This window comes from Pocillopora damicornis, chromosome 9 (genome assembly GCF_964200805.1).
Source record: "Pocillopora damicornis chromosome 9, jaPocDami1.2, whole genome shotgun sequence".
NCBI lineage: Eukaryota > Metazoa > Cnidaria > Anthozoa > Scleractinia > Pocilloporidae > Pocillopora > Pocillopora damicornis.
The window spans coordinates 15085859-15099073 of NC_142678.1; the positions used below are offsets into that span (position 1 = coordinate 15085859).

The window sequence follows — 13215 nt, forward strand, 5'->3', positions numbered from 1 at the left end:
TTGGGCAACTTGTGAGAATTTTTTGGGCAAATGGTTCACTGCCCCCCCTGGCAAAAAAATGCCCGTACGCCTACGTCACCCGGTATGCAGCTGTCCAAAACAAATTTTACAGAAGCGTCGGCTAGATCTGCAGAAATATCTTTCCAAGGGAACGGTACTCGTTGGGTTGCGACGACTTTCGAGTAGTTATTCAATCTGTATTCTTGAGTGTTTGGGTCGAACTTCCGTTTTAGTGGACTAACGTTGAGGAGTTTCACAGGGGAATATATATAACGGCGTAATATGCGACTAACACAGTCTATATACTGTAAGATTTTACGCCACTAACTCAGTCGGTGATTAAATTATAGTAAATTAAAATATAATTAATTTATACTACTGGCGTAAAATGTTACATATATATATATATATCACCGACTGGAAGAAATTACGCCGTTAGTTACTGGCGTAAAATCTTCCATATATAACTACCGACTGGAAGAAATTACGCCGTTAGTTACTGGCGTAAAATCTTCCATATATAACTACCGACTGGAAGAAATTACGCCGTTAGTTACTGGCGTAAAATCTTCCATATATAACTACCGACTGGAAGAAATTACGCCGTTAGTTACTGGCGTAAATATAACCATCCTTTGGTCTTTTGAAAGCTTGAAGCTCAGTAGATTCTGTCATATCGGTCATTGTTAAAACTGTCTTTGTTTTGATGCTACTTTTCGACATAGGAAAAGTATGTCAGACAAAAATATTCACCAAAAAATAAATATTTCTTTGCCAGCTTCAACAACGACAGCGAATTAAGTTTAGATGATAAAACAGAGGATTATGTTCACAGAAATACCGTAAGTCTAGTACATTCGTTACATGAGGTCACACAACTCGGGTAATATTCATGGTCAAAATTTGCATATTTGAGCGGTCGAACGAAAAAAATTATTTCTCGAAAACTAAAATAAATTTTTACAAAAAAACTACACCACAATTATTAGAACATAATGGGCTACAAAATATGAAAGTAGGAGTGAAAACAAATTTGGGTGACTTGCCGCTGTTTGTCTGATGCATGCTGACATTAGCTCTTAACATACGCAACCTTTTCTGCGCATAACATTAATTGCGTGAAAAGAACAGACAAGGGCCGCTTTTGCAGAGCGAAAGCTTTTATTCGTAATAGGAATGCCGCAAATCGGCCGACAGCTTCCTGGTCTGCTCTCAAAAAACAAGAAAATGAAAAAAGTGCGCGTGATCTGGAAGTCTGCAGTGGATTTCCACTTCGCGGCCGTCGAGTCGGTAGAATTAAATGTCCTCGCTGAGGCTTTGGACGGGGGCTGTGAAGCCTGTGGGCAGCTCTACGGCTCTCCAACTGCATAAAAGAAACAGTGTCTGGGCTAGGATCACTCTTATACATATGCTGTTCAAATTCCGAGTGTGGAGAGACAAATATCTGTCGAACAAACAAGACCCACCGTAGCACCCGAACAACGCGAGGGAGACCAATCTTTGATGTAAACACGAAGCTCGCTGCAGGTTTGTTTACATTTAATTTTGCTAAAAATATTGTTTTCCACAATTAAAGCATCCATTTAACATCTAGCCAGTTTTTTAATGAGTTGAATCGACATATTTATAGGGATGCTACACGCAGGCATAGGTCCTACTCACGTAAACGAGTTGTTGTCATCTATCAACGTACCATCACTTGGAGAGTCCACGCTTAAGGCTCGCGAGAGGGAAGTAGGGCCCCAAATTGAAAAGTTGGCAAAGCGAAAGAAATCTGTGGAAAGAGGATAATGAAAAGGAAAATGTGGCCATAGGAGCGTCAGTTGACATGTGATGGCAAAAAAGGGGAAAAGCCCACAACAGCCTGACAGGTACACTGCAAATTCTACATCTGAAAGAATTGAAAAGGGTGCATTTGGGTATGCATTTTCATAGAAAGCTGTTATTTTTTTCTGTGGATTGTGCTTTAGCTAACTGACAGTTTTGGTGTTGGCCAATGGTCAAAGTTAATTAAATAAAATATATCTGTATTTTCACCATTAGGTGTTGGCTCCATGGTTGACCTAAAAACTGGCAAGGTGATTTGCTATGGTTCAAGGTCAAAAAGGTAATGTATATACATATATTTTGACTACTAGTACCTTGTTGTAAACAACAAGAGCAATGTTTTTTTTTTTCAATTTGACCACAAAAAGTACAGAATCATTCAACATATTACAGCACCCATATTTGCCTCCTCTTGAAAGTGTTACCCAGGACCTTTACCCATAATGTCTTTTGTAAAGGTGTGCAACATGTGAAACTGCCAGCAGACAATCAAAAAAGCCTCGCATACACGACTGCAGGCTTAACTGGGAAGGCTCAACTGGGAAGGCTCATCAAAAGCTATGGAAGCTGATGTTTGTGTTGATCTAGTCAAAAGGTAATTACTAACCAGGTATGTAATGATAAAAATAAAATAATAATTATAATAATAGTTGTTAATATGTTGAATTCACAGTGTTATTGCTCCAAAGAGAGACTTGTTGAATCTGGTCTTATGATATCGGTGTTACAGTAATGACACTTGAACTATGAACAGTGGAGAGTCTTACAGTACTTCACACCCTTAGTAATAATGGCTGAAAATTTGACAAGAAAGCAAACATAAAAATGCACCTATATTTTTTTTAATATGGGTATGTTAAAAATGCAGAAAAGAAAATACTTTAAGATAATGCCTAGGTGTAGTTTGAATGCCCTTGCTTTTTATGTCAAAAAATGTTATTTTTGTGGTTTTACTCTGCTTAACAGTTGTGGAGAAAAAAATGCAGTTGCATCTGTTCTTGTTGGGGATGATGATTCATCCACCATAAGCAAAGTGAGGAAAAATGTTGAGCATGAGGTTGAAAAATGGTCAGATGTAGTCCATACTAAAAGATCCTTTGGTAGCTCACTATACCTCATCAAGACCCAAAACAAAAGCCTGACAGATATGGTGATACGGTAGTTCCAGCGATGCTTTGGTTATGCACTAAAGCAGAATAAGGATGATGAAGAAGGTGTGCAAAATGGTCTGAAGTCTATCGTTCCCCATGCTTATGGTGACCATTCTTCCTGTGGCAACTGGTGTGGCTACTTGAAAACTCCTGCATCCTACAAACACAGAGGCCTTCCCCATGGCAAGGATCTGACAGACAAAAGCTTGAGGCAGTCCCTGGAAAGGATCATAGAAGTAGGTATAGTGTACATGTATGGTGGCACAGCTTACTCCTCACAAATTCCCAATTCCCGCCATTTTACATGTAGTAGAGAAACACAACTCTAAGAAAATAGTGTCAGTGCTTATGATTGTATTCTAAATAATAACTTTGAGGGATAAAGCTATAAGTGTTAGGGGACTATCAACCTCTTTCTTAGTTTCACAAGCTTTATAAGATACCAAATTTTAGTAAATAAAACCATTTGCTTCTTCAATTTAGGTTTATGCTTCAAATGCCAAGAAGCTAGCTCCCCTTGGGTCGAGCCAGGCAAATACAATATCTTACAATTTGTTTATCTTTGTTGACATCAGGTAATGATGCTGAAATCCTACAAATTGCAGCAACAGATGGTAAAGATGAGTTCTCTATATGTCAAGCCTTGTCATGTAATATCACCAGAAGCATCTGCTGTGAACAAACTCACCTTCCAAAGAGGAATGCTGTTTTATGATGGGAAGCCAATCACTGATGTCATTGCAATTGATATGGCCCTGAATAAATTCATTGAGCGGCTCAAATCAAGAATGCCTTGCATTTTAGTTGCACACAATTGCAAATCCTTTGATGCCAGGTTCTTGGTGCAAGCAGCAGAGAAAACTGGAGTCATGGATGACTTAGCTAAAACTGTTTCTGGCTTTACAGACTCTCTTCCAGCATTCAGGGAATTGCTTCCTGAAAGAAAACTCCATAGCCAGGAAAACCTTGTACAAGATCTTCTGTGTAAATCCTATGAAGCTCACAATGCTCTTGTAGATGCGCAAACACTCTACCAGCTGGTGAACAAGTTTCTAAATGTCAAACTGCTACAAAAGCACAGCTTCAAAGTTTCATGGGTGGCATCCTATCAGAAGCTCCTAAAAGAAAAGAATCTTCTGGTTAATACCCTACAGCCATTAATTAGAGAGAAGTACATTTCCGCCTCAATGGCCATTAAGTGTGCAAGTTCGGGTTTGGGTCTCCATCACCCACAAGTGGTGTACCAAAGAGGCAAGGAAGAAGGGGTGAAGCAAGTTCTGATGGAGAGGTTTGACAACAAACCCAGAGTCTCCTCAAACAAGCAGGTGCTGGCGCAAATATGCCAGCACTTTATAGATAATGCAAATTAAGATTGCAATTTGTGCAATTAATGTTTTATAAAACTAATATTTACTCTTTTGGTTTGGTTGCAAACAAGAATGCAAACAGTAATTCTGAAAGGGTCTATATTAATATTTTATTCAATTCGATTCTGTGGAACCAACGACCAAGAGGATCAACTTAATTTAGTGACATGTTGAAGCATGAAAGTTGTACGAAATATAAAAAGTTTGAAAATCATTTTTGCACGGAAGATTTACTAGTCACAATGAGGACCAGTGAGACATTGAAGTGTGGTTCTAAACTATAAAAAGCAAATTTTAAAGTACAGTTTGTATTTTTCAGAGTGTACTACATTGTACTGTATATATCACTCTTGTTAGAGTGATGGGTGAAGAATTCACATTTTGCTGTATATAGAAACCAAACAAGAAAACATACAAAGAATAAGGATCAACAGTCTTTTTCTTCAAGTTTCTTTGTCAAGCCTTTATAGCCCCAAAGCAAACAAAATCGAACCTTAGCTCACTGGAATTAACAAAACGCCAGCGCTACAAAATTGTTTCAACTAAAGGTTCATAACTATAAAATCTCATCAAATCTTGAGTTACCTCATTCTTTGTTATTTTTGCACTCTTCCCAAGTATGAATTTCAGTGTTGGCAATATCAAATACATAAAAACAACCGAAAACAAGCTTGATATCGAGAGCAGACTTCGAACACGATGGGCACCATTTTGTGTCTCGTCCCAGTCTCCACCGCGCAAATTCTCTATCCTGACTGCGATCTGAAAACTATGTCCACCTTTCACGGCAGTTTGTGAGGAAACAAGCACGGTGACACCCGATTTTTTTTTCGAGCATTTGCTAAGAATAGTCTAATGAAGAACATATTTGAAAAAGAAAAATATTTTGATAATAGAACATGATTTTTTTTGGAAAATAGTTCCGCACTTAGTGTATTTTGACTAAGGCGAGGACTTCAAGCTAACCACGAAACTGTCCGTAAAAGTGCAAAATCCCCTCAACCAGGCAATCAGAAATAGGTAAAATGAAGCAATACTGTTTATTTTAATAAAAGAAGCTTTAATTTCAAAATAAAATTTTGTGTCTTTCAAGTTACCAAGGCTAAATTCTGTATGAAGGTGATTCGAATTTTTAACGCACAACCAGTAAAAATACCCATTTTAAGAGCCCGCTGACGCGTAAACAAGCACGGTGACCCCATTTTTTTATTGCATTTTTTTAATGTTTATATCATGAATGTTAATTATACCAAGTTTCAAAAAAAGTTTGATAATAAAACAATTTCAAGGGAATTACCTTAATAGTTAGAGATATAAGCCAAATGTTACATACTAAGAAAGTGGCAAGACTCAAAACTGTTCAGTGAAGCTGATATAAGTCTGATATCTACGGGTACGTGGGTCTTTTGGCGACCTAAACTATCCCATTAGAACAAAGTCTATATATTCATGAAACTATGCAGCACTGTGAACAGATGTGTTGTTTGTAAACATTCCAGACGCAAGTTTTAAAACTTATGTTATCTTAAAATCCTAATCTAAACTAGATCTTAGCTGAAACATTTAATCTCAAATTTACATTGATATCTAACAACTCCATCGCTCATAAATTTTAGACAGTAGTTAAGTAAATCACTGAGCCGGACAGTTTTTAATAAGTTTTGTTTTTCGAATTCTCTACGTCGTAGGTTTTCACTGGATAACGATCCTGTTCTTGATCTGTCTTTGGTTCCATTTCCTTTCGTGTGACAAATAAAACTTTGCTTCTTCTTCTTTTTCTTTGCAACTATGCAGCGACTACAATGAGATTAAACAGCTGCAGCACTCAAATCTTCAACATATGTTTTGAAAGAAGAATTGTCATAGTCATTAACAAACGTAAACACATCGATTTGATGCGATACCACAGCCTTGTTCTACACAAAAATCGCTCTGCTGTTACCTTCGCTCCTATCAAGTATAGCGACTGCGACGTGTCCCTTAAAGGTGACTGTGATTCCTCGGGTAGAAACCTGTTCATTCGCGGCGAGTTCAATGCTGCGAACAGATTCATGTCTGTCATCTTTTAAGGCGTAAATGGTAATTTTTACGCAGTATCCCGTCCCCATAGAATTCTTACAAGGTACAGCCACAGCTACATGACTAAGTGCTTGGTGAAAAGCAATGGAGGGCCTTGATCTTTGGTTAGAAGGTCCTTCTTGTTTATCTACGTTAAACTGGAATGAATGTTTTCCATTAGGAAAAAAGACGTGAACGGTAAGAGAGCAATCATCGTCCTTGTCCAGGACAAGAATACGGCCATCTCCAGCTACAGTCAAATCTTGTGAACATTTTAAATGTTGTTCTCCGAAGCTGCGCATGAACTGCCCTGCTTTGTTGTAAACCGCCACAATGCTCTTGGAACAGCTTTGGTCCAAAACGTCGGCTATCACGAGAACTTCGTTTTCTCTGTTCAATGTCATCTTTAAGACTTTTCTGGGCTCTTCTTTGAGAGAAAAGCATTGTGACACAGCCTGCTTCGTAAACACATATACTTGGTAGTATGCAATCGTCGACTTCTCCACCTCAATCAAGATATAGGCGTTGTCACTGTCATCGGTAGCTACATCCGCAATGCTTGAGACTGTGTTGGGCTCGTCACTCGGAGGACACGGAAATGAGTACTGGAACTTGCCAAAGCGATCGTAAACTTTAACATTGCAATCCCATTCATCGCCAACAATGATGCAACCTTGTGAGTCTGCAGCAATACCCTGTGGTATTTTAAGCTGGTTGTCTTTTCCGTCTTGTTGGCCAAGTGTCAAGGGCTGGACGGAAAACTGCTCCATATCAAGTCTACAAAGAACTTCGGCGACTCTGGAGTCATGCAGTGGATTTATTGTATCCTTTCCCTCGCCGATCAAAGGTAGCGAGAGCAGTTCCCCACTTTTACCGATAATCGACATGACGTCGTAGATGGCCCGGTTTATTTGACAAACAGACGCAATTATCTGCCTACGCTCTTCTTTGCCAAAGAGAGGTCTGCCAAAACCCTTCGTTAGTTCTCCGCTAAAACTTTCCCGCACTTTCTTCAAGGAGTGCAGATCTTCAAGAGACATTTTGCATACCGCTAACGCCTCTTGGGGATGATCCACGTTTTCGAGAATTTTTGCTGCAACACGGATGGCTATTGCTTGAACGCGATTCAACGTGCTCAGACCTTCATTATTGAACGCTTCTGTTGCTTTCAGGCGGGCCTGGTGAAAATCTTCTTTCGCAGTCAATAGCGCTCGGTGGCCTTCCTCATCCAACTTTGCCAGTTTGAAGTCTTGCAAACCCCCATAAAATGAACTCGAACGATCTGTTGGTGATTCTTGGGACGCGTCCTTCTGATTTTCTGCAGATAAATCTGCGGTTAATTGTGCTGTTTTTGAGCGATAATCACCTCTTTCGTTTCTGTCTAATACTTTGAAAAGGGAAAGTAGACCTTCTTTAAACAAAGTAATACTTGTTAAAAGATGTGATTTTGCGAGTGCATCCAATTGAAATTTTATCAATTCGATTTCATTGACGACGAATTCTTCCATCATCCTTCCTGTCGTCTTCCGAGCCTTTCTCGTAAGCAAGCTAATAGCAGCCTCAAACAGATCTTTTCCACCTGAAGCCATCTCGTCTGAAGAAAAAATAGTTCGCGACAGCCTCTCAGCTTCAATCTTACGGATGTGCAGTGTAACAGCGAAAATTGTCTCTGATGAATTTCTTGTGATTATTCAAATAGAGAATCTTGTATGATCGATCCGGCGGTATCTGTCACAAAAAACGCATCAATTTTATTGACTTGACCTTTATGATGGGGGGTCTGTATGATGCATTTGTAGAAAGTTCGAGTTGTACCACATTTCTCCAGAGTTTGATTAGCTATCACAAGAGACGTGTCATGTTCCTCAAGCATGAATTTGCACAAACTAAAACTGAACTTGGTATTCAGCGTGAATCAGAATTTAAAAACCCAGAAAGAAAAAGAGACCAATCTAATTAGCATATGATGAAGTGCCCTACTTCTATAGTAATCATTTATGTTTACATGAATTGAATGCAGTTCAAGAAGGAAAAAAAACGTAGGTATCTATAAGATACTAGGCCTGCCTTTCAAACAGTATTGCCCGAAAATAAACACCCAGGATGCGATTTAAGAAATCCTGTTTACAAGACGCGCTTGACAGAGATAATTAAGAGCTAAAAAAATTGGGCCGTGCATTCAGTCTTTATTGTTCAAAAACGACGCTCGTCCTGCGACTATGGAATCACTCCAAATCAATTATCTGTGCTAAACTAAGCGTATGAAAAACTTTTACGCAAGAATGTCAAGATGTCATCCAAAGAAAGTAAATTTTTATCTCTCGAGTCACCACTTTTGGTTACAGTGTAAATATTATTTTTTTTCTGGGAAAAGCAACTCGTGAAGGAGGGAGAGGCTTCGGTAAAATTTCCGCACAGCCCCATACTATTGTAAAACAAATCTGTTTTCCCAATGGCAATGTATTGTTTTAGTCATTGTTTTCTCTAGTCAAGAACTGAATGCATAATGAAGTATGGGGCTGTGCGGAAATTTCCCAGAAACGTAGTTCTTTTTGTATCCTCTTTAAAGTGATGTGTTTCAAGCTCAAGTGAAAGAGCCTCACATTTTTTTTTAACTTGGATGGCCTCCAAAATGATTAAAGATATGTTACGTTTTCAAACAGTCAAAGATGTCAACGACGCGATGCAAATGAAGCTTTTTCAGACTTGAAAATACCCTTTGTTATCCCTGTGTCATTTTGTTGATGAATGGTGTCTTTATTCAAACAAGCTGTCTACTTTCGGGCCTTGTGAGACTCATTGTTTTTTCACACGTGATTGACATTGCGGTCTTTTATTCTTATTCTTATATCCTTTTCAAGTTTCATTTATTTTCAGAGCTTTCATTTTGACGCATTGATTGTCGACTGACATACCAACGTATCTATTGTTCAGTGTAGGTTGGTTAGGAGCTCAGCAAAGTAAAAAAGTGTAAGAGATGGAATTAGCATCTTCGTTGCTACTAGGTCTCTGTGGGTTTAGTTTGAGGGCTTGCCAGAGGCTAGCTTTCAAAATGCTTCAAGATGACGATACAAAACACAAAACGCTGTTGCATTTAATCATAAGCCGTATTGACGAAGTCGCGTTACTAATCAAGAATCAGAAAAAAGAGAAGCTTAAAACAAGTTTGCAAGAGTTTCAAATAGGCCTGGAATACTTGGAGAAGGAGTTAAACAACCAAAATCGTGACCAGGTGGAAAAGACACCGCGTGCAGAATTAAAAATAATTGACACTTTTGTAGAAGCATCTTTGCTGACAGAGACCATGACACATTTATCAAAGCTGGCTGACCTCGATGAAGCAGCCAAAGGGCTTAAGGATGCCCGGGAAATGTTCGAGAAGGCTTGTGATAATGCAAGGGCTGCTTTTAATAGCGATGGCCTTTCAACAGCTGAGCAGATTCTTGCTGCCAATATTGGCGTTACGGCTGCCATACTGACAAAGATTAAAGATCCCTCGAGGGCACTGCCGGTTTGTAAAATTTGGCTTGGATATCTTAATAAAATGGAAAAGGTCAAGGAAATTTTTAGAAATATCTTTAGAAGCGGAAAAAAAGATCCCTTCAGAGGCGACGAATACACCAAAAACTGTTTCTTGGGTGTGTATCACACTAATAGCGTCGTTTACGAAATTAGCCGAATTGCTAAAATTGCTGACAAACACGACGAACGTTGTTGGATTTGGCCCTTCATTGAGGTGGAAAAGAAGAAAGTCGACCCATTGCGCGACATAAGAGTTTCTGAAACGCTTTCTAAAAATGGCGATATGGAGCGCTGTCGCTTTCCATGGTCATTTGGTCAAGGCCCCGAAAAAGAAAAAAAGTTGAAGGTTGCACAAGACATTGCCATAAACAAAGAGGGACATTTCATAGTAGTAGACAAAGGTGATCAGATGGTTAAAATTTTCGACGAAAAGGGAATCTTTTTGCGCTCTTTCCAACCCCTCAGTCGTCGATTGGCTGACGAAGATGTCTGTGGTGTAAGTACTGATCACGAAGATAATCTGTTCGTGCTGATCATGATAGATAAATATCACCACGAAGTCCGTGTGTTTGATCAAAACGGTAACTTGAAAAGCAGGTTTCGCTTGAGGGAAGGATCAGTACGCTGCTCGCTGGTCGCCAATGACAACAAGGAAATCCTTGTCATTAACGAGGAACCTGCATCGGATCGATGTGTGGTGGAACTTTATGCGCATAAGAACGGCCGGTACGTCCGCAGCATTGTGCCGGAAGACCCAGCAGAACCCAGTGAACCTGAAGAGGCAAATGGATTAAAGAGTCCAAATGAAGAAGACCCTACAGAGCCCAAAGCACAGAAAGAGACAGATCGTTCTGAAAGCACCCCTAAAGGCGCCAGGAAATCTAAAGAGCCTGAAGACAAAGACACAAAAGAGCAAAAGAAGTCCCAAGAGTCAAACACCCCCTTGAAACCAAAAGATATAGCTATTACTGATAATGGAATCGTATTGGTATTGAACGACGATGGTAGCGTGAAAAAATTCGGTGGAAAAACACAGCCGCATCAAATGTACGAAGAAATTAAAGCAAAGGGAAATGAAACTGTAGCATTCCATTCCCCGAGCAAACATGTCCTCATTGCGAACAGATCAGATGGAATCGTAAAAGTTTCAGTGTTCAGTGAATGCGGCAAACTCGTGACCAGTTTTCATGTATACGAGGATAAGGATGTCCAGGAGAAAAAGGAATATATTGCACCAAGGATTGCAGTGACTGCGGGTGGTCGCATCGCCGTGCTCAATGGATCTGCGGGCGAAAGTAAAGTAACTGTTGTTTAAAGAAAACTGTCGCCTCGTTTTGACATCAGTCAGAACCTCTCTTAAAGCCCAGAACTCCTAGTTGGTTCGGAGTGACAAAAATTGTCAGTGTTTTAATGATGGAAATTCGTGAAAAGCCGCGAACATCTTAGTGACATTTTTTTCTTTAAAGTACTGATCTATTTCGTAGACAATCCCTTTGGGTTCTTAGAAATACCGGAAGGTAAACAAACGTATTGAAGGCACCGCTTCGAGTTACTTCATTTGCATGTGCATTAGGCCTGCTTTCATGATATATTACCTTGTACGCTATGGATAAAAGTACCATTATTAATATGTACAACTGATCATCTCATTGGCTATATTAGGTTTCAACGAAATTTGGTAGAAAGAGATTATTTTTAGAAACAGCGATGTTTAAGGTCACTTTTAAATTGTTTATTCAGCTAAAAGTCAATCTATTCCGACTTAGTTGGAAAATATTTAGAGTAGCAATCGTATATTAAAAACGTCGTGATCTTCAAGGGTGGACAATTGTTATTTTAAGGTCCATAAGAGTTTAGTATAAAAGAAAATTTCTTGATTTTTAGATTGTACTTTCTTATCCTGTTGTGTGCTTGACAACGTGTGCCGTCTGTACGTCTAAAACCACACAGACGCTTGTAAACTGGCGACTGCGATTGCCAACGAGGCTTCAACGTGCAGTCCTTAATACACCACGTTCTTTTTTGTATTTAAGGAAGTTAGAAAGGAAAGTTATCCTGCTGCTCTTTGCCTTACAGCACAGGAACGTTAACTACCGTTTGGTGGCGTCAGTATTTGGGAAAAAAGACGCTACTCATAGATTCTATGGAACCAATCAAAATCAATTTACTCAGCAGTTTACCAAGATAAGTTAAGCTGGGATGTGAACCTCGCTTTCTCCTTGACTCTATCTTCTCTTCCCTCCCCCCCTCCCGGTGAGTGAAGCAGACGCGGTCGGCCGTGACATATTTGCATAAATTAAAACTTAATAAGGTCAACATACAGTATGTTTATTGTCTTGAGCAGAAAGAAATGACAGTTGTGAATCGGTGCTTCTGTATTCTTCTAATAAATTTTTTCTTATGGGCTAAAAAAAACCCGTCTTGTCTCGGATGGAACTAACTACTAGGAGTTTGAATGCTAATTTTGTTAACAAAAATTTTTTGTTTTTAATTTGTTTTCTTTGTTTTGTTTTTGTTTCCTTCGTTTCTATGTTTTTTTTAACTTCAGACTTCAAGGAGTCTTTGATCAGAAAATTCAAATTACAACATCAAGCACAGATAAATATCTTCTTGCCCCCATCAACACTGAGCGTACCGAATAATTGCGTATCTGTGATAAGTTTCTGATGTGATAAATTTCCAATTAAGTTGGGGGCACATCAGAAAATCTTTGTAAATACGCAATTATACACGCTCACTGAGGAGCAGATGATTATCAAAACCAAAAATGGGGTCATTGTTAAATTTAGCTAAGATTAGATGGTTCAAGACATTTATAGATCGACTCAAATTGGCGCGCACTTACAACGGCGAGGATCTTATTATGGAGAAACCGGTGTATCTAAAACAAATCAGAGATAACTTAAAAGAAGACATCGGTCAAGTTGAAGCGGAAGTTGATTCATCGAACACATTTTACGAAACGATGGAAGGTATATCGAACTAGGTGAAGCGATCAAATTGGCGATATCCAGGCCCAGTTATCATCGCATGCTTGATTTCAGTTGTTGCCCTATTCTAAGTTTGCTAACGGTGTCCGGAAAAATCGGCGATTGTGAATGCTACAAAAGTGGAGGTTTGCAGTTAAGTGAAAATCTCGTAAGTCAAAATAAGAGTTAACACATGGCCGTTTACTTTTTAATAGAAACACATTGAAAGATTTTTCTACAAAAGTGAGGGTTTTCATTGTTTTCTCTTGCTTTATTTTCTTTTACTTACATTTCGTGGATCTTGAGGAGTTTCTACTCACG

At 39.1% G+C, this 13215-nt stretch overlaps 2 protein-coding genes and 1 pseudogene across 2 annotated transcripts in view; 2 read left to right on the forward strand and 1 right to left on the reverse strand.

The window, feature by feature from the left end:
- LOC149040344 (zinc finger MYM-type protein 1-like) overlaps positions 1 to 67 on the forward strand; it is a 1985-nt gene extending 1918 nt beyond the window's left edge. Inside the window, exon 1 of the mRNA XM_089183453.1 lies at positions 1 to 67. This exon is cut by the window's left edge and continues 1918 nt beyond it. The gene's annotated coding sequence lies outside the window, so the exon portion shown is untranslated.
- A 1109-nt stretch (positions 68 to 1176) lies between these two features.
- LOC113668142 (uncharacterized) lies at positions 1177 to 4348 on the forward strand (annotated as a pseudogene).
- A 1134-nt stretch (positions 4349 to 5482) lies between these two features.
- On the reverse strand, positions 5483 to 8388 carry LOC113665413 (uncharacterized). Its single transcript, XM_027181083.2, has one exon. The coding sequence runs from the start codon at positions 7990 to 7992 to the stop codon at positions 6262 to 6264; it is 1731 nt and encodes a 576-aa protein (XP_027036884.2). The 5' UTR covers positions 7993 to 8388; the 3' UTR covers positions 5483 to 6261.
- Positions 8389 to 13215: the final 4827 nt, after the last annotated feature.

Excerpts from the sequence above, each read along its gene's own strand:
- LOC113665413 (XM_027181083.2), bottom strand. The coding sequence starts at position 7,992 with ATGGCTTCAGGTGGAAAAGATCTGTTTGAGGCTGCTATTAGCTTGCTT.